The following is a 22,059-nucleotide window of genomic DNA, read 5'->3' on the forward strand; positions in this document are numbered from 1 at the left end:
GCAGTGTGTGTGTAATGGGGGTGTGTGTTGTTGCAGTGTGTGTGTGTGTGATGGGTGTGTGTTGTTGCAGTGTGTGTGTGATGGGTGTGTGTGTGTGTGATGGGTGTGTGTTGTTGCAGTGTGTGTGTGATGGGTGTGTGTTGTTGCAGTGTGTGTGTAATGGGGGTGTGTGTTGTTGCAGTGTGTGTGTGTGTGATGGGGGTGTGTTGTTGCAGTGTGTGTGTGATGGGTGTGTGTGTGTGTGATGGGTGTGTGTTGTTGCAGTGTGTGTGTGTGTGTGTTTGTGCCTCGGCGCCTTCACGCGGCGCTGCCCCGCAGGGATCGATCCCACGTCCCTTTGGCCGCCGCCCCGGGCCCCCCCCGCCGCCTCCCGCCCGTCCCGCTCCGGGGGGGCCGCGCCCCCCCCGCCGCCGCCTCCCGCCCCGGCCTCCTCGGCAGCGGCGCAGGTGGCCGCGCGCGGCGGGCGCGCCCCAGCCCCGCTCCCATGGGCCGGGCTGCCCGGCGCGGGCCCGGACGCCGGGGTCCCCGCCGCTGACGGGGCCGGGGGAGCGGCCCGGGGTCCCGCCGCGATGGGCGAGTGGACGATCCTGGAGAGGCTGCTGGAGGCCGCGGTGCAGCAGCACTCGACGATGATCGGCAGGTGCGCGGGGCGGGGGGGGTCCCGGGGGGGTCCCGTGCACCCTCCGGCTCTGGGGGGGGGTCTGACCCCGTGCACCCTCCGGCTCTGGGCGGGGGGGGGCTGGTCCCGTGCACCCTCCGGCTCTGGGTGGGGGGGGGTCTGACCCCGTGCACCCTCCGGCTCTGGGTGGGGGGGGTCTGAGCCCGTGCACCCTCCGGCTCTGGGCGGGGGGGGTCTGACCCCGTGCACCCTCCGGCTCTGGGGGGGGGTCTGACCCCGTGCACCCTCCGGCTCTGGGGGGGGGTCTGACCCCGTGCACCCTCCGGCTCTGGAGCGGGCGCTGGCCACAGGGGAGCCGGGGGGCACATGCACCCTCCCTGGGGGGCTGGAAGAGTTTGTGTCGTGGGGGTGCCGAGAGCCATTGACCCGAACGGTAAATCCGGGGTTTTATGGAAGCCGCGTCAAGCGGAGGCACCCCGAGTTCCAGCACCCCTGAGCCCTCCGGCGGTGGGGGCTGGCCGCGGGGGGGGGGCACTGGCCCCTTGCAAGGAGCTGGGGCCAGGGTTGCCAGCTGTAGCAGCAGGAGAGGCACGTGCCCAAATTACCCGCCGGGAGAGCCCAGTGGGTCTGATGGTTAGAGCAGGATGCTGGGGTTCTGGAGTGGGAGGGGAGCCAGGACTCCTGGGTTCTCTCCCAGCTCTGGCAGGGGAGCAGGGCTAGTGGTTAGAGCCGGGGGACTGGAGGCAGGATCCAGGTTCTATTCCGGACACAGCCTTCCCGAGTGATCTTTAGCAAGTCCCATCCCCTCATTCTGCCTCAGTTTCCCCCTCTGTAGAATGCGGGTTCGGCCCCGGATCTACGGGATGGGGGGTTTGCAGACTGCGTGCTGTGGGATCCCGGCCGGGGGAGGTGCTATCCGCGTGAAGAGCAAACCCAGCACCCACCCTGCACTGCGGTGGGGGGGGGGTTGGGTGTGTGTGGATATGGGGCGATGTGTGTGGGGGGCGCCAGGGGCCCTGTTCCGACCCGGCAACCCCTCTGCCAGGTGGCAATGAAGGAGCCGGTAGCTGCCCTCCCCGCGGGGCTGCGGATCAGTGCCGGGGGAACCAGCCAGCTGCTCACGCTCGCTGTCCCCTCCCTGCCCGCAGGCCCCGGGGGCAGATGCGCCAGCCTGACCCTAGAGGTCAGCCAGGGAAAACTGGGGGGGGGAGCAACCTCCAGCTCTGGCACAAAGCCACCAAGGCAGTGGGGCCGGGAGGAGGCTGCACGGGGGGGCGGAGGGGGCAGCTCTGGACCGAAGGGGCAGAGGGGACGGGCGGAGCTGGGCGCTCAGTGCCAGGACGGGCAGGGCGGGAGGAGAGAGAGGGACAGGGGAGGATGGACGGATGGTGGGGGACGCTGACTCCAGGCTGTGAGATTCCTGGGGGCACCCGTCTCATGTCGGGGGGGCCGTTTCCCAGCAGGGACTGACCCCCATTTCAGGATCACGCTGTCGGGTCTGGTCCCAGGCTCTGGTTGGCTGCATGTTCCGGACCCTGTTGGCAGGCTGGGAGCCCGGGCTGGGCCCATACGGTGTTTTAGGGCCCCTCGGCCGAGCGAAGCGGGATCGGGGCGGAGATGAGCAGGAGGGTTCGGATGCGGAGGGGTTCCCGAGCGGGACACAGCGGGGTGGGGCCTTGAGGGCCCAGACCCCAGCCTCACTCCCCACCCTACGGTTCCCAGCTGATGCTCGCGGGCGGCCCGGCGGGTTTGGCCTCGGGGCAGGACAAGCGGCCTCCAGATCAGAGAGGACATGAGCAGCCCAGGGATCCCCTGGCATGTGCTGCAACAACCCGTCATCCCAGCTTGCGGGGCATCGGGGGGGGCGCCACACAGACCCCCGGCTGAGACCAGGGGGGCCCCTGTCACGCCACACAGACCCCCAGCCGAGACAGGCCCTGCTCGTCACGGGTCAGCATCACCTGCGGTGAGCGATCTCCTGCACGCTCTGGGGATTAGCTCTGATCTCCTGCGGAGCCGTCCCACCCCGCGGACCCCTCGCTCCCGGAGCCGCAGCCTCCTCTTGGGGACTCAGCCCTCTGGCCGGCTGTCTCCGGGGTTCCCCCTTCCCGGGGGGGTATCAGAATCCCACCGGCAGGGGAGCCTGGGTCTTCCCTGCAGCCTCCTTCGGCTGCCAGCTCCCTGGCTTTACACAGGCCCCTCCCGACGCCGGCCTCCTGGCTGATTAATCAATCCCTGCTCCCTGGCGCCTCCTAGTGGACCCTCTCAGCGGTGGTGTGGGGCATACGCCCCATCCTCCTGCCCCATAGCCCTCCCCGCCCAGGTAGACCGAGGAGGGATTGTTCTACCCATTTTACGGCTGGGGAAACTGAGGCACGGAGCTTGGGCGAGCCGCCCGAGGTGACTCGGGTGGTCTGTGGCAGCTCTGGGAATGGAAGCCAGGCCTCGTGCGCTCCACCCCACCACCAGGCACAGCCCTGTTGCCCGGCCGCCCGGTAACGCTGCCCTCGGCAGCGCTCAGTTCCTCTCCACTGGGTCCAGGGCTGGGCCGTGGGGGCAGGTTGGAGTGGGGTGCAGCAGGTGGCCCCAGCCTGCGTCAGGGCAGAATCCAGCGCATGGCGTCTGGCAGGGGCCCTGTGGGGGCCCGTCGCCCAGAGTCACTGGGCTGGTGAAGGCCCTGGGGGCTTTACTGCAGGGAGGGAGGGGCCCACATGTGAGCCTATGCCCATCATCTGACTCATCAGCTTCCATTAAAGGGCCCCTGGGCATGGTGTATTGTGGGGGAGTGGGGTCTAGTGGTTAGAGCAGGGGAGCTGAGAGCCAGGACTCCTGGGTTCCATCCCCAATTCTGTGACTATGTTCTTGGGTGGCCTTGTGGAAACCCCTGACTCAATTTCCCTGTCTGTACTATGGGTCTAGCAGGTTCGTCTTTCAGGGGCTGCGAGGATCGATCCCCTGACAGGCGTGAGGCTCTCATTCCAGGCAGGGCCCTAGGCAGCTGGGGCAGTGGGGATATGGTGGACCAGCTCTCCTGCGGGTCAGTGGCCCAGAAGGGCACGGCCGTGGGGTTAATGCCCTGGGACCTAATCCCTGCTCTGCCCTGATTCCCTGGGCAAGTCGCTGCATCGCTCTGGGCCTCAGTTTCCCCAGCTGTAATGTGGGAGAAAAATCTGCCCTTTGCTCAGATGGTGAGTTCTTTGGGGCAAGGACTGTCTCCTGCTGGGTCTCCGATGCCCGACCCGATGGGGCCCTGATCTTGGCCAGGGTCTGGGCAGCGCCCGGCCCAAGGGGGGGCCAGTTCTGGTGGAGCACGCCCAGTGTTTCATTGCCAGCCCCCTGGGTGAGATTGTGACCGGTGCCGAGGGAGGAGAGACAGGCGAGGCCGCTGCCCCATCACTGAGGCCAGGAGGATGCTGGTTTCAGCCCTGTGGGGTTTGCGTGTGCTGCCCCCTGCCCCCCCGGCTGGTGGGCATGTGGAGGGGGTGTCTCTGGCCCCACCGATTCAGATCCTGGGGTGGGCTTTGTCTTCCTGACGGAGTTAACCCCTCGCCTGCTGGGGTTTGCTGGCTGCGGCGCTCCACCCCAGAGGTAGCTGCATTCTAAGGGTGCAGGGTTGGGCGTGAAAGGCCCCAGGGAAAGCCACCGAGCGTCCTAGCTCCCAGCACCGCCCTGTTCTAACCACGAGACCCCCCTCCCCTCCTCTCCCTGAGCTGGGGTAGAACCCAGGAGTCCTGACTCCCTTCCCCCGAATGTAGCTCCCACAGTCTTGCCAACCTGCAGAGATCAGCGATCCTGTCTCAGACCCCCCAAGACAGAAGAGATTTTTGAAATGCCGCCAGGAGCTTGGGGTGACTGGTGATGGGTGAATGCCCCCTGCCCAGCCCTGGAGGGCTTGGGGGGGAAGGGGGCTAGTGTTGTCCCCTCACCCAGCTTTATTGGGTTGGGGGATTGTGAACCCCGCTGCTGGAGCTGTCATCCCCCCACAACCCAGCCCTTGATTCTCCCCTGCCTCCAGCAACTCGGGCCCACTTCAATTCACTCCCCTGCCCCATGAGTTCTGCCCCACCCCAGCCTCCTGGCGTTCTTCACCCCCCTCCCCCCACGTGACAGGCATGGGGCAGCAGCTCCCCAATGGGGGGCAACAGGGCCCCCCCGTTAGCACAGCTGGGCTGTGTAGAGGAGGCCAGGCTGCTGGCTTTAATCACCCAGCGCTGCTAAACTTTCTGGTGCTCCGGACAGTCACCCCCAACTGTTTATCCCCAAACATTATAGAGAGCCTGCCCCGCCCCCCCACCTCTGGGGCTGTAAATATTGAGGGAATTTAATGCACTGGATGGGAGATGAGTGAGCATCAGGCATCCCATTATACAGAGCGGGAAACTGAGGCACAGAGGGGTCAGGGGGAGAAAGGACTTTGGCCAGAGATTTTACAGCAAGAGAACGACAGAGCTAGGAATAGGACTCAGGAGTCCTGGAGCCCAGATCCCCCCTTCTCTAACCACTAGCCACCAGTGCCCTTTTGGAGACAGGGCTAAAACCCAGGAGTCCTGACTCCCAGCCTCCCCCGCTCTAACCACTAGACCCCACTCCCCTCCCAGCACTGGGGAAAGAACCCAGGCCTCCTGCCTGCCACGAACTCCCCCCGCAGCCTGGGCTCCCGGCAGAGTGGGGCCTGCTCCCCTCGCCACGCCCAGCTGGGTCCCTCCCCCCGCCCCCCGCAGGATCCTGCTGACGGTGGTCGTCATCTTCCGGATCCTGATCGTGGCCATCGTGGGCGAGACGGTGTACGAGGACGAGCAGACCATGTTCACATGCAACACCCTGCAGCCCGGCTGCAACCAGGCCTGCTACGACAAGGCCTTCCCCATCTCCCACATCCGCTACTGGGTCTTCCAGATCATCCTGGTCTGCACGCCCAGCCTCTGCTTCATCACCTACTCGGTCCACCAGTCGGCCAAGCAGCGGGACCGGCGCTATTCCTTCCTCCACCCGCTGCTGGAGAAGGACGCCCGGAAGGCGCGGAGCATCAACGGGCTCCTGGCGCACAACCCCGAGGGCTCGGCCAAGGAGGAGCCCGCCTGCCTGGAGGTCAAGGAGCTGCCCAGCGCCCCCCGGCGGCCGCCCAAGAGCGCCAAGGTCAAGCGGCAGGAGGGCATCTCCCGCTTCTACATCATCCAGGTGGTCTTCCGCAACGCGCTGGAGATCGGCTTCTTGGCGGGCCAGTACGTCCTGTACGGCTTCCACGTGCCGGCCACCTTCGAGTGCGACCGCTACCCCTGCGTCAAGGAGGTGGAGTGCTACGTCTCCCGGCCCACCGAGAAGACCGTCTTCCTGCTCTTCATGTTCGCCGTGAGCGGGATCTGCGTGCTGCTCAACCTGGCCGAGCTCAACCACCTGGGCTGGCGCAAGATCCGGACGGCCGTGCGGGGCGTGCAGGCCCGGCGCAAGTCGGTCTGCGAGGGGCGCAAGAAGGACCCGGCGGCCCCGGCCCAGGTGCCACCGCTGGGCCGGACCCAGTCCAGCGAGTCCGCCTACGTCTGAGCCCCAGGGCCGGCCGCTTTCCAGTGCGAACGCCGGCGGGGGCCTCTCGCGCCGCGCCCCCTCCGGACCGGGGCGCGGGGGGGGGGGCCGCAGGTTTGCTGCAAGGGCTGAATGGGAGACATGGGACCCCCCCCCCCCCCAGATCCAGCCTGGGGCGGGGCGAGGGAAGCTCCCAGGCATTTTAAAAAAACAAAAGTTATTTATTGTTCCTCGAAGTCTTCCAACATGGTGCAAGCTGGGGGGAGGGTTCCCCCCCCATCAGCCTTTTCCAGCCCTGGGATCAGCCAGGGGTGGGGAATAAATGGGGGGGGGGCTGGTTGTGTTTCTGCAGGGAGAAGGGGCGGGCAGATCACGGCTCCTGGCTTTTTCTCAGCCCTTGGGCTGGAAATAAAAAAGGAAACCGATGAGCAGATGCAGTTTTTAATCATTTGGAAATAAGCTGGGTGGTAGATGGGGCTGGGCTGCAGGGAGTAAGGGGGGGCTCTTCCCTGGCAGTCCGGCCTGGCCCGTCTCACTTGTAGGGGGGCAGGGGGACACTGGCTGCAGAGAAACGGGGCAAAGTGTCCCTGGGTGGACAGCTCCCTGCCGCCAGCACCCCCCCTCCCCAGAGACTGGGAGATGGGACTGCAAAGGGGGCAGTCCTGTCCCCCCCCCAATCCCATCGGCCCTGCGTGCCTGGCTGGGGGAGGTGCCAGGGGCTGGTTCTTGCTCAGCGCCCACTGCCAGTCCCAGTAACCCCCCCGCCCCATGGGGATTTCAGCCCTTAAGCTGCTCTGGGCTGTGACCATCTGGCCATATCCCCTCCCTCCCTGGGCTCTTTGCATGGGGGGGAGAACCAGCCCCTGTAGATAATGGTCTGGCCCTTTGCCAGCACTGATCTCAAAGCACTGTGAGGGCTGCAGTCTCCTGCTGCCTCCCCCCCCCCGGCCATGTTAACATCATCCCCATTTACAGAGAGGGAAACTGAGCCACAGAGAGGGGGCAAGACATGGCCAAGATCACCCAGCAGGGCCAGGGATAGAAACCAGGCATCCTAGTTCCCAGCCCACCCCCCCCAACCCTGAGGGACCCCTCCCCTCCCAGAGCTGGAGACGGAACCCAGGAGTCCTAGCTCCCAGCCCCCCTCCAAGCTCTGTGTCCTCCCTTTAATAATCCTCTCCCATCATCTCCCCCCCCCCACCCGGTACTTTCACCTTTTAAGCCCCTCACTGCCCTGAAGCTCCGGGTTGTTGAACAAAACCACCCCCCCCCGTGGCTCGGCCCCAGGGGGTGGGGGGGGAGAGAAAGGGGCCCAAAGGGGAACAACACCCTAGTGACTCCTGTGTGAGCCCAGCACGGACCCCCAGCCGCCCCGTGACAGCCCCAGGCTCCCCCCGACCCCAAACAGCCCTTGGGCTGCCGTCATCGGCTGGGGGCGGGTTGAGAGTACAGGTGCGGCTGTGCCCGCTGGGGTGTTGTTGGCGGGGTGCGCCCGCTGGGGGCTGTCAGAGCCCCATTAAAACGGTGACCCCTCCCCATGGCCAGCACCTGGCCCCCACTGGGGCAGATGGTGGGTGACCCCTGGGGGTGGGAGGAGGGATGAAGGGAGGGACAGCTGGCGGGGGGGGGGGCAGTGGGTAGAAATCCCATGAGGACTGGAGGCAGAAGGGGGAGGTGAGGGCAGGGGTGACCAGGCCACAGCCCCCTCCCAGGCCCAGAAGGTGGGGGGGGCAAAGGCAGATGCAGCCAGCCAGATGGGTGGGTGGTCCCAGCACCTGCCCCCATTGAGATCCCACAGTGCCCCTTGTGCTGGGATCACAGGGGTGGGGGGGAAGCACCAGGTGAGCAGGGGACCTGGCCCTCTGGCAACAGCATCCCCCCCCGCCCCCCTTCGTTAGCACCAAGGAGGGGACACCTCCTTCCCAGTCACACCTCTATTAACAGAGCATGGGAAGAGCAGGGCACCAGGAAGCAGGGGAGGAGCTGGGAGCCAGGACTCCTGGGTTCTCTCCCAGCTCTGGGAGGGGAGTGGGGTGTAATGGTTAGAGCTGGGGGGGGGGGGGGGAGTGGCTGGGAGCCAGGATTTCTGAGTTCAGTTCCCCTCACCTCTTTCCTGATCTGTGCACTTGGCCAGGACACACGTGCCCCCCTCTGGCATCTGAGTGTCCCACAGTCCCCCCCTCCCCCGGCAGCAGGAGAACGTCCTCCCTCCTCAGCCCCCCAGCCCAGGGGGAGCCACCCCACGCAGGAACAAGACCCCGAGCCTGCCAGGCCTCCTGGGCTCCGCACTGGTGCATGGGGCTTTGTCCCCCGACTCCAGGGGTCCCCACCCCACAGCCGCGCCGACCCATGCCCAGAGCATGAGGGCTGCCCAGCGTTGGGTGGGGTGAGATGGGCCTAGAGGCAGAGCAGGGCCTGGCACCCAGTGGGTCACCAGGCCAGCTGAGAGCCAAACCAGGCTGGGGCTGTTTCCATTTCGGAGGCGGCTGGGAGGAGGCCGCAGCCCACGACAGCGAAACTGCATTAGGTGGCCTGAATTATGCATGGGAGCCGGGACGCCGCGTCAGCACATCCCCCAGAGCCAGCCGCTGCGGGCGCCGGGAAGGGAGCTGCTAGCCAGGCAGAGTCCCTCACCGGTGTGGGGGGGCAGGGTCACCCCTGGGCAGCAACAGACCCACCAAAGCTAGAAATCTTCAACCACCGTCCCCTGGCCAGGAGAGGGCCCCAGCTCCACAAAGCAGACTGGTAACGTGATGGGGGAAACTGAGGCAGAAAGCCAGTGAGGATGGAGGACTCCCTGACAGCCAGGACTCCTGGGTTCTCAGGGGAGGCCCAACAGCACTGGAGCTGGGCCAGAAGGGTCCACTCAGCAGCAGAGCCAGGGAGAGGACCCCGGAGTCCTGGCTCCCAGCCCCCACCCCCTTCCCAGAGGTGCTGGCCAGGAAGGGCAGAGAGGAGCTGGCTGGCAGATGCTGCGGTAGAAGCTGTGAGCCAAGCTGGCATCCCCAGCAGCTGGGGGGTGATGGGGGGGGATACTGTCCTGAATAGAAGCCAGATGTTGCTAAACCATGCACATCAAATCACAGCGCTGCGCCCTGCAAACGCCAGCCCCGTGGAGGGGATTTGGGGCAGGACGCGGGGGGTGCTAGGGGGCCGTGCAGGAAACGAGGAGCTGGAGTGACAGGAGATGCCCAGGGCTTTAATCCGATAGTCGGTACAAACGGCCGGCGCTGGGGACAGTGCTACAATCTGCAAGGCAAAGCAGAGGGCGGTTAGGGGGCTCGGCCGCGGGTGGGGGGCAGGAACGGGGCATTCAGGGAATCTGCTGCTGGTGAAATCCCAGAGACCGAACTCTTTATCCTCAGAAGAGGGTGTAACCCCCGGGGGGAGGGGCCAGCACCGGTCCCATGCACCCTGCTAGACCGGGCACGCCCCCCCTCATCCCCCTCTGCCCCAGCCCGTGGGTCCCCCCCGGAACCCCCTACTTACGTGACTTCGCGGAAGGCCCTCTTCTCCACATACTTCAAACGGTATTTCCTCTTGAACCTGGTGGGGGGGCCAGCGGAGAAAGGGGGGGTTAGATCCCAGCCACAACGAATGGGGTACAGGCCCCTCAAATAAACCCACCAACCAGGGGGAGGGACTCAGGATGAGCCCTGCCTGATCCTCCCCCGCCCCCTCTGCTCCCCAGAGCCCTGGAACACCCCCTACCCCACCCCATGCCGGAGCCTGATTTGGGAACCTATGGGGGAGGGGGATGGGTTGGGGGAGCCTGTGCCCCCCCTCTTCCAGTGCTGGGTCCAGCACCTCAATGAACCGCTTATGGCTAGCGATGCCCACCCTGCCCGAACCGTCCCAGGGGGTCAGCCCTGCCCTGCTCCAGCTAAGGGGCAGAGACCCCTTCCCCCCCGCCCAGAGCACACGTGGGTTGGGATTCTCCTGCCAACCTCCCCCCTGGCAGAGCAGGCACAGGCTGCCCGGGGCCGTGGGGCCCCCCAGGCCTGTGCGGGGGCCCCCACTCACTTGGCTCGCTCCCTGGGCTCGATCAGGTTTCTCTTCTGCAGGCTCTTGAAGCGGTCACGTAGGATGCTGCCCTCGGGCTGAGCGAGAGACGGGCAAAGCTGGTCAGAGCTGGGGGGTTCAGTCTGTGCTCTGGCTACGGGGAGGGGAATCTACTCGCTCCCATTTACCAGCCGCCCCTCACCCCGGCCTCAGATCTCAGCGCTAGGCTGGGACGCCCCAGCCCCAACTCTGCAGAGACCCCCTCACTGAGCTTCAAGAGGCAACACGTGTGGGGGGACGGGACTGACGGACAGGGGACCCTCAGAGCAGCCAGATGGGGAGACCGAGGCAGCAGATCCCCCCCCCCCCCCGGAAGAATTAGAGTGCTAAGCTGCCGCCCCCATCAGCCCCATCCCTGCCCTGGGGGGCAGCTGGGACCACCCCACAGCTGGGAGGCTGCAGCCCCCTCTCCCACTGCCCCAGACTGGGGGGGCCCCACAGGGCAGAGAGGAAGCCGGTTCCTGTCCCTCCATCAGCTGAGGCCCGCAAGCTACACCTGGCGAACGAGAGCGGGGGACGCTGCACCCTGGGCACCCGCTGGGGGCATGGGTGGGGCCCCCCGGGTTGCAGAAGTATTCCACAGGAGGGCAGTGGTAGAGACAGAGCAAGGAGGGGGTGCAGAGGTGGGGGAACGGGGGGCCACAGGGGTCTCTAGACCCTGCAGCAGCTCCCAGACTTGCCCAGCAGCGTCAGGCCTCGGCACAGCGCCGGCTGGGTGAAATCCCAGCCCTGGATCTGCGCCAGGGCCCACAGGTGCAGACGCGGACGTGGAATTAAGGCAGAGGAATGTGGCCACGGAGGGGGGGTGTGTGTGTGTGAGCTGCTGCCATGATAACGGGGGCATCCGTGGGCACCCCTGATTAGACTATGGGCTATAAACTCTCATGCTCCAGGGCAGGGGGCAGCTGCCAGCCACGAGGGTCAGGCAGGATTTGCCTCTGCGGGCAGGTTATCCCATAATCATCCACGGGGGGGGGGGGGGGGACCACGTGGCACCGGCCCCTGTCGGAGGCTGGGACCGGACTGGACCGACGGGAGGCGGTGCCCGCTGCCGATTGGGTGGCTGGCCTGTCTGTCGGTGCGCACAGGACGAGAAGGAGGCTACATCTGGTGCCCTCAGTCCCCAGGTCCTTCCCCACTGGGCAGGGCCCGGGAAAACCCCGGGTGACCTTCACATTCCCAGCATGCACTGCTGCGAATCCTCCTAGCGCAAGGATGGGTCTCATCACGGGGCACCAGTGTCGGCTCCGCCCCCCGAAACACCGACCCCCCGGGGGCACCAAGGGCAGCCCAGGCTCCAGGGAGATGGCCGCTGGTGCACGCGCCCACCTTGAGCGTCCGCAGGGACTCGGCCAGCTCCGTGCTCAGCTGCACCTCCAGGTCGGGGTCTTCGTACCTGCCGGAGAGAGACCCCGGGGGTGGGGGGAGGGTTAGAAGAGGAGCAGCCCTCCCACATGCTTGCCCTGAAAACAGAGCCCCTCCCCCACCCAGAAACAGCCCCCGCCAGAGCCCCCTTTATGTGGCAGCCCCCTGCGCCCACTTCACCCCAGGGCCCCCTCCGTACCCTGCTCAGCACCCCCAGTTCCCAGCGCCTCCTTCCTCCCCAGGCCCAGCACCCCCAGCTCCCTGCATCCCCTTTACACCAGCACCCCTAGTTCCTGGCCCCCCCCAGCTCCCTGTTGTACCCCTGTACTGCACCCCCCCCTTCAGCCATCCCTTCACTCCCCAATTACAGCCTGCTCCTCTCCTGGGTCCCCAGGGGTCAGGCACCCGGGAAATCGCCCCCGCGCCCCCACCCAGGAGAGTCGTGCCCATGGGCCCGCCGCGCTCAGAGGGACGGCCCCTCGCTGCTCACTTGAGCCTGCCCAGCCGCCGGGGCTTGGTGGCCTCGGCCCGTCTCTTCGCCAGCCGCACCCGCCTCCGGCACGCCAGCTCGGCCTCGCGCCGCTTCACCTGCAGCCGGATGGAGCGGAGCTGGAAGAGCTCCTGCCGCCGGCACCGTGCCGCCTTCTCGCCCAGCCGCCGGGCCGCCTGCAGGGACCGAGTGGGTCAGATCCGGCGGGGCGCTGCCCCTCACCCCCTGGCAACAGCCCCCACAGCCTGGCCCTACCACCCTGCTCGAACCACTGGGCCCTACTCCCCTGCCCGAGCTGGGAGAGAACCCAGGAGTCCTGCTCCCAGCCCTGCCCTGCTCTAACCACTAGCCCCCACTCCCCTCCCTGAGCTGGGAAAGAACCCAGGAGTCCTGCTCCCAGCCCTGCCCTGCTCTGCTCTAACCACTAGCCCCCACTCCCCCTCCCTGAGCTGGGAGAGAACCCAGGAGTCCTGGATCACAGCCCCCCTGCTCCCCTCCCAGGGCTGAGGAGAGAACCCAGGAGTCCTGGCTCCTCCAGCCACCGGTGCTGCACCTTCCCATATCCAGCTCCTAACAACTGCCCCTCCCAGGCGCTCATTCCCTTGCCCCCCCGCCCCCAGCGTGGGGCCCCAGCAGGGGGGTTGGAGCCAGCCCCCCCGTTGGCTTTGGTGCTGAGCCGGCGCGGGGAGCAGATGGCACTGGCTGGGCGCAGCAGATGGCCCCACGCTGCCGCACCGAGAATGAAGCTCACGTCTGGCACGGGTCCCGGGAGGCTGCGGACAAGCTGCTTGTTACCCCCGCCGCTTCTCAAGGGCGATCTGCAGACCCAGGGGGATCCAGCACGGGGTAAGGGGGCCCTGGGGTGGCCCTAGACAATGGCAGGGGGGCTCATCCCAGACACCCCGCCCCATGGGATCGTGGCCAGAGGGCACTGGCCAGCTGCCATCAGCCAGTCACTATTGACTGGGGCTGGATTACCCATCCCCCCACGCAAGCGGAAGCCAAGGGGAATTAGGCACCAGGAATTTGGCTTCCTTCTCCCTCCTGCGCTGCTGCTCCGTCTTCTTCTCGCGCAGGGGGGCCGGAGGTGGGGGGGCCCCGGGGGCCAGGGGCTCATCGGGCGCCTCTTCGTCACCCCCCTCGTCTGCCGACTCCTCAAGCAGCCCCTCGCACTGCTCCCGGAAGGCCGTCTCCTGCAGGCAGAGCGAGCAACGGCTATGAGACAGGGACAGACACATGGGGCTCTGGCCCCACCGCCAGAAGGGGAGCAGGGCCCAGGGGTTAGAGTGGGGCTGGGGAGGGGGAAGGAGGCAGGACTCCTGGGTTCTATTCAAGGAAACTCCATCACTGTTGCATGGGAGCTGCCCCAGCGGAGGCGGGGGGGAGGGGGGTTGATGTGCCCCACCGCTGCAAGGGGACATGGGCTGAAACACCCTAGTTCTCTAGGGAGCTTTGTGGGGGGGGATTCGCTTGACCCCGAGCTGCCAAGGCTGCTGGACCCTGGGGGCGTTACAGGGGTGGGGAACGTGGCACTCAGCGACTGGCACTGCTGGGCCCGCTGGGCATCCGGGGTCACCCGCAGTGAGTCGGGAAGGGCAGGGCCCCTCTCACGCCCTCCCCGGGCAGAGTCTGGGGGTTCCCTGGCACTGGGGTGGCATTACTGACCGTGTCCTGCGGGCCAGCCCATCCTTTGAAAGCGATTCCCTACGAGGCTAAACATGGCGGGATCGGGTGGGTGGGGGGCGGGGAAGCCGCCAGCCAAGGACAGGGGGAGGGCTGGGCACGTGCCCCTGCACCTCCCGACTCCCAGGCTGGGGGGCAGGACTGGTGGGTCTGGCCATGTTCCCTCTCCACCCACAGCCTTGGGGGCCCCCGAGCCCCCCCAAGCTAGCTGGGCATTGCCTGCCCCCCAGCCCTGCAGGAAGGCTGCCCCCCAGGGGCTCCCGGCCGCCTGGCTCTCACCTGGGTGGGGGCCTCGGCCGCCGTGGGGAAACGCAGCTGCCTCTCCAGCTTCTCCTCGGCCTTCTGCCGCCGGAGCTCCACCTCATGGGCCTGGAGCAGCAGCGCCTGGGGGGAGACACAGGGGTCAGCAGGAACAGCCCCCCATTCACCCCCAGCTCAGCAGGGCCCTGGGACCCCCCACGCATCCCCAGCTCAGCAGAGTTCTGGGACCCCCCCCCCACATAGCCCTCCCCCCAGCCCTAATCACCACAGGGCAGGAAAGCTGCCCCCCAAGTCCAGAGTGGGGCCACAAATCCCGCCCCCACGGCTGCTCCATTCCCAGCATGCACTGCTGCAAATGCTCCGAGAGCAGGCTGAACCGGGGCGTGTGTGGTGGCATGGGGGGGGCTCAGCCAGGGCACCCCCCTGCCCCCTACCTGGTGGGCTTGGAACGTGGGGTTGTAGGACCCCCCGGCGGGGATGACTTCCACGGCCGGCAGCTCCGACGGCTTCTTCTCCAGCCTGGCGGGGCGCTGAGGAGAGAACGCGGGTGAGCCGGGAGGGAAGGGCCTGGCGCCCCACGCACGGCACCATGTGTCCAGGGGGTCCGTGCCCACCCCCCCGCAGGGACCCAGCGCTCACCCGCACTCTCTGCTTCTTGGTCTGCTCCAGGAACCAGGCGTCCTGCCCGGCCAGCGGCCGGTCGAGCGGGTCTGCCGGGAGAGTGGCACTGTTACCACCAGTCCCACAACGGTACCACCCACGGAGACGGCGGGGCCTAGGGGTCAGAGCGGGGGGCACCAGGATGCCTGGGTTCTGTGTTGTTTAGTGGTTAGAGGAGAGGCTGGGGACAGCGCCAGGACTCCGGGGTTCTACTCCCAGCCTATGGCAGTGGGGTAGGGTAGAGCGGTGGGGTGGGGGGGGGCTGGGAGCCAGGACACCTGGGTTCTATCCTAGCTCTGGGAGGGGAGTGGGGTCTAGTGGGTTGGGGGAAGGGGGGCTGGAAACCAGGACTCCTGGGCTCTAGCCCAGCTCTGGGAGTGGAGTCTAGTAGTTAATGCAGGGGGCAGCTGGGGTGACATCTCCTTCCCTAGGGGGAGCCGGGTCTGTAGCGTGCTTTGAGCTCAAGGAGATCCAGAGAGACCTGGGGCAGGGCCCCCATGCTCCCCTCCCGCGGTACTCACAGCTCTGATGAGCTCTGGGGAGCATTCCAGCCAGGCAAGGGACACGAGTCTAGGCCACTCGGGGCGATCAGGAGCAGCCCTCCAAGTATGGGGGGTGGCTCCATTTGTGCAGCGAGTTTCCTGGGTCTTGGACAAACCCCCAGCAAGCAGATGCCTGCAGCAGCCAGGCCTGGGCCCCAGTGGGAGCGCTGCACAATGGAGGGCCGCCGGGTACAGAACAGAACCCCCCAACCCCACCCCACGGCTGCACCCTCTGCCACAGGCCAGAGTCAGCTGGGGGAGATCTCACAGCTCAGCGGTTGTGCTGAGCTTAGCCAAAGTCACCCCCAAAAAAGGGAAACCATGAATCTGGGCCGGCTTCAGGCTAGAACCCAGGAGCCCTGGCTCCCACCCCCCTATTCTAACCACTAGACCCCACTCCTCTCCCAGAGCTGGGGAGAGAACCCAGGCATCCTGGCTCCCAAACCCCATGCTCTAACCACTAGACTCCACTCCCCTGCCACAGAGGTTCCCTGCTTACTTGCGTCCGACCAGATGTCGTAGAAGTCCCCAGCCGGCTCGGGCCCCGCACCCTGGCCGTGTGCGGCCTCCGCTCTTGCTGGCCGCGCTTTCTGCAGCCGGGCCTGGAGTAGGCGCTGCTCTCTGGGCACCACGCCCCGCTCCGCCAGCTTCTCCCACAGCTGCTGCTTCCGCTTCAGCTTCTTCCCATTGGGGACCTGGTGGGCCAAAATGCTGCCAAGGGGAGTGAGACAGGATGAGGGCGGCTCAGGCCTCTGGGCCAGCAGGGGGCGCTTGGCCTCCCTCCGTGTGAGACCTACATCCCACTCCCCTCCCAGTGCCAGGGATAGAACCCAGGTGTCACGGCTCTCTGCCCCCGGGCTCTAATCCACTGGACCCCACTCCTCTTCCAAACCAAGCACCCCAGTTCTGCATGGCTATTATCCCAGTTTTACCAATGGGGAAACTGAGGCACAGAGCCGTGCCCAAGGTCCCCCAGGCAGAGAACCACCCATGATCCCCGCAGGGACGGCTCCCTGGCACGCTTCCGTCTACACATGGGAGAGACGGGGAGCCACCGATACCATCCCACCAGTCCCGCCCCGGGCGGGACACTCACTCTTTGGGAGCAGGCACCTTGGAATCCGGCTGCAGGATGAGGTCTATTCGCAAGGGCTTCTCTTTGCCTTGGTTCAGCTTCCGGTCTAGGGCGAGGAGGGGAGAGACGGATGGACGGATGGCCACTCACTCTGCAGCACCCCGGAGATGCGAGGATGCCCCAAAAAGGGATGGCGTTGCCCCCGCCCCTGGGTATTGCATCGCCAAAGCCAGCAAGCGGCTCCCACCGTGTCCACACGGAATGGGACGCGCCAACCGGGGTGTTTTTTTTCCCCCCAACCCGGCTCTGGTCTCCCCCAAGCAGCTGGCGTGCATGGCACGGCTTCCGACAGGCACAGAGCCCAACGTGCCAGACGCAGCTCGAGCCGCAGGCCATGGCCCATCGTCTAGTCTGTCCCCCTGCGTAACCCGGGCCAGAGAACCCTCCCTGGAGCCTGCGTCTCATCAAACCCCGCCATTCCCTGGCGCTCACCGTCTGCCGAGTTGTCCCTCACAGCACTTTATTCGTTAGCGCCATTTTAACCACAGGGAAACTGAGGCACCGACTCCTAGTCCAGTGCTCTACCCACTAGGCCACCTGGCTTCCCGGTATCTTGTGGGATTCCTACGCCCAGCCCTTAGCTTGTGGTTGAGGTCAGCCTATGGCAGTGGGGTAGGGTAGAGCGGTGGGGTGGGGGGGGGCTGGGAGCCAGGACACCTGGGTTCTATCCTAGCTCTGGGAGGGGAGTGGGGTCTAGTGGGTTGGGGGAAGGGGGGCTGGAAACCAGGACTCCTGGGCTCTAGCCCAGCTCTGGGAGTGGAGTCTAGTAGTTAATGCAGGGGGCAGCTGGGGTGACATCTCCTTCCCTAGGGGGAGCCGGGTCTGTAGCGTGCTTTGAGCTCAAGGAGATCCAGAGAGACCTGGGGCAGGGCCCCCATGCTCCCCTCCCGCGGTACTCACAGCTCTGATGAGCTCTGGGGAGCATTCCAGCCAGGCAAGGGACACGAGTCTAGGCCACTCGGGGCGATCAGGAGCAGCCCTCCAAGTATGGGGGGTGGCTCCATTTGTGCAGCGAGTTTCCTGGGTCTTGGACAAACCCCCAGCAAGCAGATGCCTGCAGCAGCCAGGCCTGGGCCCCAGTGGGAGCGCTGCACAATGGAGGGCCGCCGGGTACAGAACAGAACCCCCCAACCCCACCCCACGGCTGCACCCTCTGCCACAGGCCAGAGTCAGCTGGGGGAGATCTCACAGCTCAGCGGTTGTGCTGAGCTTAGCCAAAGTCACCCCCAAAAAAGGGAAACCATGAATCTGGGCCGGCTTCAGGCTAGAACCCAGGAGCCCTGGCTCCCACCCCCCTATTCTAACCACTAGACCCCACTCCTCTCCCAGAGCTGGGGAGAGAACCCAGCATCCTGGCTCCCAAACCCCATGCTCTAACCACTAGACTCCACTCCCCTGCCACAGAGGTTCCCTGCTTACTTGCGTCCGACCAGATGTCGTAGAAGTCCCCAGCCGGCTCGGGCCCCGCACCCTGGCCGTGTGCGGCCTCCGCTCTTGCTGGCCGCGCTTTCTGCAGCCGGGCCTGGAGTAGGCGCTGCTCTCTGGGCACCACGCCCCGCTCCGCCAGCTTCTCCCACAGCTGCTGCTTCCGCTTCAGCTTCTTCCCATTGGGGACCTGGTGGGCCAAAATGCTGCCAAGGGGAGTGAGACAGGATGAGGGCGGCTCAGGCCTCTGGGCCAGCAGGGGGCGCTTGGCCTCCCTCCGTGTGAGACCTACATCCCACTCCCCTCCCAGTGCCAGGGATAGAACCCAGGTGTCACGGCTCTCTGCCCCCGGGCTCTAATCCACTGGACCCCACTCCTCTTCCAAACCAAGCACCCCAGTTCTGCATGGCTATTATCCCAGTTTTACCAATGGGGAAACTGAGGCACAGAGCCGTGCCCAAGGTCCCCCAGGCAGAGAACCACCCATGATCCCCGCAGGACGGCTCCCTGGCACGCTTCCGTCTACACATGGAGAGACGGGGAGCCACCGATACCATCCCACCAGTCCCGCCCCGGGCGGGACACTCACTCTTTGGGAGCAGGCACCTTGGAATCCGGCTGCAGGATGAGGTCTATTCGCAAGGGCTTCTCTTTGCCTTGGTTCAGCTTCCGGTCTAGGGCGAGGAGGGGAGAGACGGATGGACGGATGGCCACTCACTCTGCAGCACCCCGGAGATGCGAGGATGCCCCAAAAAGGGATGGCGTTGCCCCCGCCCCTGGGTATTGCATCGCCAAAGCCAGCAAGCGGCTCCCACCGTGTCCACACGGAATGGGACGCGCCAACCGGGGTGTTTTTTTTCCCCACCGGGGTGTTTTTTTTCCCCCCAACCCGGCTCTGGTCTCCCCCAAGCAGCTGGCGTGCATGGCACGGCTTCCGACAGGCACAGAGCCCAACGTGCCAGACGCAGCTCGAGCCGCAGGCCATGGCCCATCGTCTAGTCTGTCCCCCTGCGTAACCCGGGCCAGAGAACCCTCCCTGGAGCCTGCGTCTCATCAAACCCCGCCATTCCCTGGCGCTCACCGTCTGCCGAGTTGTCCCTCACAGCACTTTATTCGTTAGCGCCATTTTAACCACAGGGAAACTGAGGCACCGACTCCTAGTCCAGTGCTCTACCCACTAGGCCACCTGGCTTCCCGGTATCTTGTGGGATTCCTACGCCCAGCCCTTAGCTTGTGGTTGAGCTAGAGCATCCAGCCGCCCCCCACAGCTCCCTCCAAGCTGCTCCCCGGTTCGCTACGCATGGCGAGCGATTCGCCTACCGACCCGCGGCAAGGCTTCCTGAAGCTGCTCGTGATTTGGAGGGGCCCCCTGATTCCAGATCTCTTAAGGGGCTTGATGTTCAGGCTGCGCTGAACCCCCCAGCTCTGCAATTCAGCCCCCCTCTAAGGCACCCCTCATTGGAGATCAGCGCCGGGCGCTGCATGCAGCCCCTGACCATTACAGATGGGAAAACTGTACAGATGGGGAAACTGAGGCACACAGACACGGGGACCTGCTCAGGGGTAACCTGCTCAGGCAGTGGCCCAGCTGGGACTTGAACCCCAGGCCACCACGGAAAGCAGCTGCATCTCTGCCCAGGACTGGTCCCCCCCACCCAAGTGGGACTCAGCCTTGCCCCCCAGGGACCCCGCAAAGCAGCAGAACAGAAGCTAAGCCCTCTGCTGAGGCAGACACTGGACTCCAAGGGAGCCCCCCACACTGGTTCTCCGACTGGGGGGTGGGGGGACGCTGCCCTTCTGCCCCAAAGCTCAGGGACCCCCACAGCACAGGTTAACTCCCCCCCCCCCACTCCTCACCTTTCTCCTCACTCCCCGTGTCCAGGAAGAAGAGGCTCTCGTCGGCTTCTCGGCCACCAGGCCCCTGGGGAGCAAAGGGGAGAGATGCCCCGTTACTCCCACACACTGGGGAAGGACCAAGGGAGCCCCGATGCCCTCAGCGGGTCCAAAATGCCCCCGCCCCCGTTCAGACTGTAAGTGCCCACCCACCTCACAGCTCCCCTTCCTCATCCCCGATTTCCCAAGGGTCCCCATCAACTTTTCCCTTGCCAGTCCCCCATTTTCTCCTCCCCAAATTCTACCCAGGTCCACCCCTCTCTCTAGACCCTCCCCAGTTCTGCCCTCCCCCCCGCTTCTGGGCCCTCTTGACACCCCTCCAGCCCTAACGCAGCAGCCCCCCCCCCACAATTCACTCCATGAGGTCCTCTCTGCCCCCCCCAGCTCCTATGAGGATCCTCAAGGTCTCCCACCCGCCTTTGCCCCCAGTTTCTCCATCACCCCAACCCCCAAACCCATGAGATCTTCTCCAACCCCCAAGCTTCCCCGCTCCATGTAGCCTCCCGACCCCTCCCAGGGTCCCCGCACATCCCCCAGCAGCAGCAATCACCCCCTCTCTTACAGGGCCCCCCAAAGCTCACCCCACATGGCCCCATACTCACCCCAACCATCACTGTCTCCCCCCAGCCCCTCACCCCATCAGCGGCCACCAATTCTCTTCCTTCCCAGGGCCCCAACTTCCTCCCGCCTCTGCCCCAATGCCCCCAGCCTGCCCCCTTTCCAGCCCCCACCCCCCTCCGCTTTCTCCCCATGCCCCCCCTCCCTGCCCAAGCCTCCAGCCCCCACCTCTCCCATCCTCCAGGGCTCGCACCCCCCCCACCACCCGGGCGCCCCCCCGTCCCCCAGGCGCCGCCCCCGGGCTCGCGCCCCCCCCCCACCGCCCGGGCGCCCCCCCGTCCCCCCAGGCGCCGCCCCGGGCTCGCGCCCCCCCCCACCACCACCCGGGCGCCCCCCCGTCCCCCCAGGCGCCGCCCCCGGGCTCGCGCCCCCCCCCCACCGCCCGGGCGCCCCCCCGTCCCCCCAGGCGCCGCCCCCGGGCTCGCGCCCCCCCCCACCACCCGGGCGCCCCCCCGTCCCCCCAGGCGCCGCCCCCGGGCTCGCGCCCCCCCCCCACCACCCGGGCGCCCCCCCGTCCCCCCAGGCGCCGCCCCGGGCTCGCGCCCCCCCCCCACCACCCGGGCGCCCCCCCGTCCCCCCAGGCGCCGCCCCCGGGCTCGCGCCCCCCCCACCGTACCCCGTCCCCCCAGGCTCGCGCCCCCCCCACCACCCAGGCGCCCCCCCGTCCCCGCCCCGGGCTCGCGCTCCACCCCCCCCCACCCACCCAGGCTCCGCCCCGGGCTCGCACCGCCCCCTCCCCCGGCTCGCGCCGCCCCCCCCCCACCCACCAGGCGCCCCCCCCGCCCTCACCCGGCCGCGCGCTGCTGCAGCCCCACGTCCTCCAGGAAGGCCCCCAGCTCCGGCCCAGCTGGGCCTCGGGCCCCCGCCATCGCTTCCAGCTCTTCTTCCGGTTGCGGCTGCCCCGGACCCGCCGCTTGCCGGGGGCGCCGGGATCGCGGGACCCGGCCCGGAAGCCCAGGAACCCGGAGGCGGCCGCGCCGCCGCGAGTCTCCGGGGGCGCCGCCATCTTGGTAAAGGAAGGAAACGCCGGGCCGGAAGTGCCAGTTAAACTACTTCCGGATGGCCCCGCCATCTTGGTATAGGAGAAAGAGGCAGGGCGCCGGCGGAGGGTTTTTATCAGCAGATTCCACACTCCCTCCATCAATAAATAAATAATAATAATAAAAAATCCCCTCCTCCTATGGCACCACCGCCCCCTCACCCGGACTACGGGGCGATTAATTTTTTGGTCGCTGGATTGGTATTGGAATCAGCAGATTCGACACCCCAACCCATTTCTGGGACCGCTCAAGAGACCCGACAGGCTGCGCAGGGGGCAGATGTGGGGCTGAGGCCAGGAACATCTGGACTAGGGCGGGGAATAATGGGGCTGTCATTGCACCTCCCAGCCTGATCCCCTTCCCAGTTACATGGGTATAAATCCAGTTTCACACCCCTCCCTACATTTCCCGGTGGGCATCCAGATTCCCGGGTGTAAATTCAGATTCACCCCCAGATTCCCTGGTGGGAATCCAGATTAATACCCCAGATGCCTGGGTGCAAATTCAGACCCCCCTCCCCTCCGCGCATAGATTTCCCGTTGTAAATCCGTGTTCCGTTCTCCGTGTAAACGCAGAACAACTTCACAACGAACTCTCTGGTCAGCCACGAGGGGGCAGGACCACCCGACTCGTGCCGGTCTCCCAGGGCTGGGCTTTGGGTGGGGCCCTGCCGGGGGCTGTGATCCTATTTTTCCTGCCCCTCGTGAATGGTCGAACAGTTTTCATGGGAGAGTTTCCACTTTTGG

General features: G+C 66.3%; 2 protein-coding genes across 2 annotated transcripts; one reads left to right on the top strand and one right to left on the bottom strand.

Moving 5' to 3' along the window:
- Nucleotides 1–569: 569 nt before the first annotated feature.
- Nucleotides 570–6,450, top strand: LOC140901912 (gap junction delta-2 protein-like). Its single transcript, XM_073321364.1, has 2 exons — nucleotides 570–640; nucleotides 5,341–6,450. Exons 1-2 carry the CDS (start codon nucleotides 570–572, stop codon nucleotides 6,158–6,160), a joined length of 891 nt encoding a protein of 296 aa, XP_073177465.1. The 3' UTR covers nucleotides 6,161–6,450.
- On the bottom strand, nucleotides 6,340–21,296 carry NOP53 (NOP53 ribosome biogenesis factor). Its single transcript, XM_073321365.1, is given in 16 exon segments — nucleotides 6,340–6,541; nucleotides 9,629–9,685; nucleotides 10,163–10,239; nucleotides 11,531–11,597; nucleotides 12,057–12,232; nucleotides 13,076–13,249; nucleotides 14,019–14,123; nucleotides 14,435–14,530; nucleotides 14,640–14,710; nucleotides 15,702–15,913; nucleotides 16,299–16,383; nucleotides 18,027–18,050; nucleotides 19,620–19,661; nucleotides 19,664–19,683; nucleotides 21,063–21,133; nucleotides 21,136–21,296. Coding segments are annotated over 16 exon segments (1,602 nt in total). The 5' UTR covers nucleotides 21,280–21,296; the 3' UTR covers nucleotides 6,340–6,360.
- Between the last annotated feature and the right edge of the window lie 763 nt (nucleotides 21,297–22,059).

The sequence above is a fragment of the Lepidochelys kempii genome, chromosome 23 (genome assembly GCF_965140265.1).
Source record: "Lepidochelys kempii isolate rLepKem1 chromosome 23, rLepKem1.hap2, whole genome shotgun sequence".
Lineage (NCBI taxonomy): Eukaryota > Metazoa > Chordata > Testudines > Cheloniidae > Lepidochelys > Lepidochelys kempii.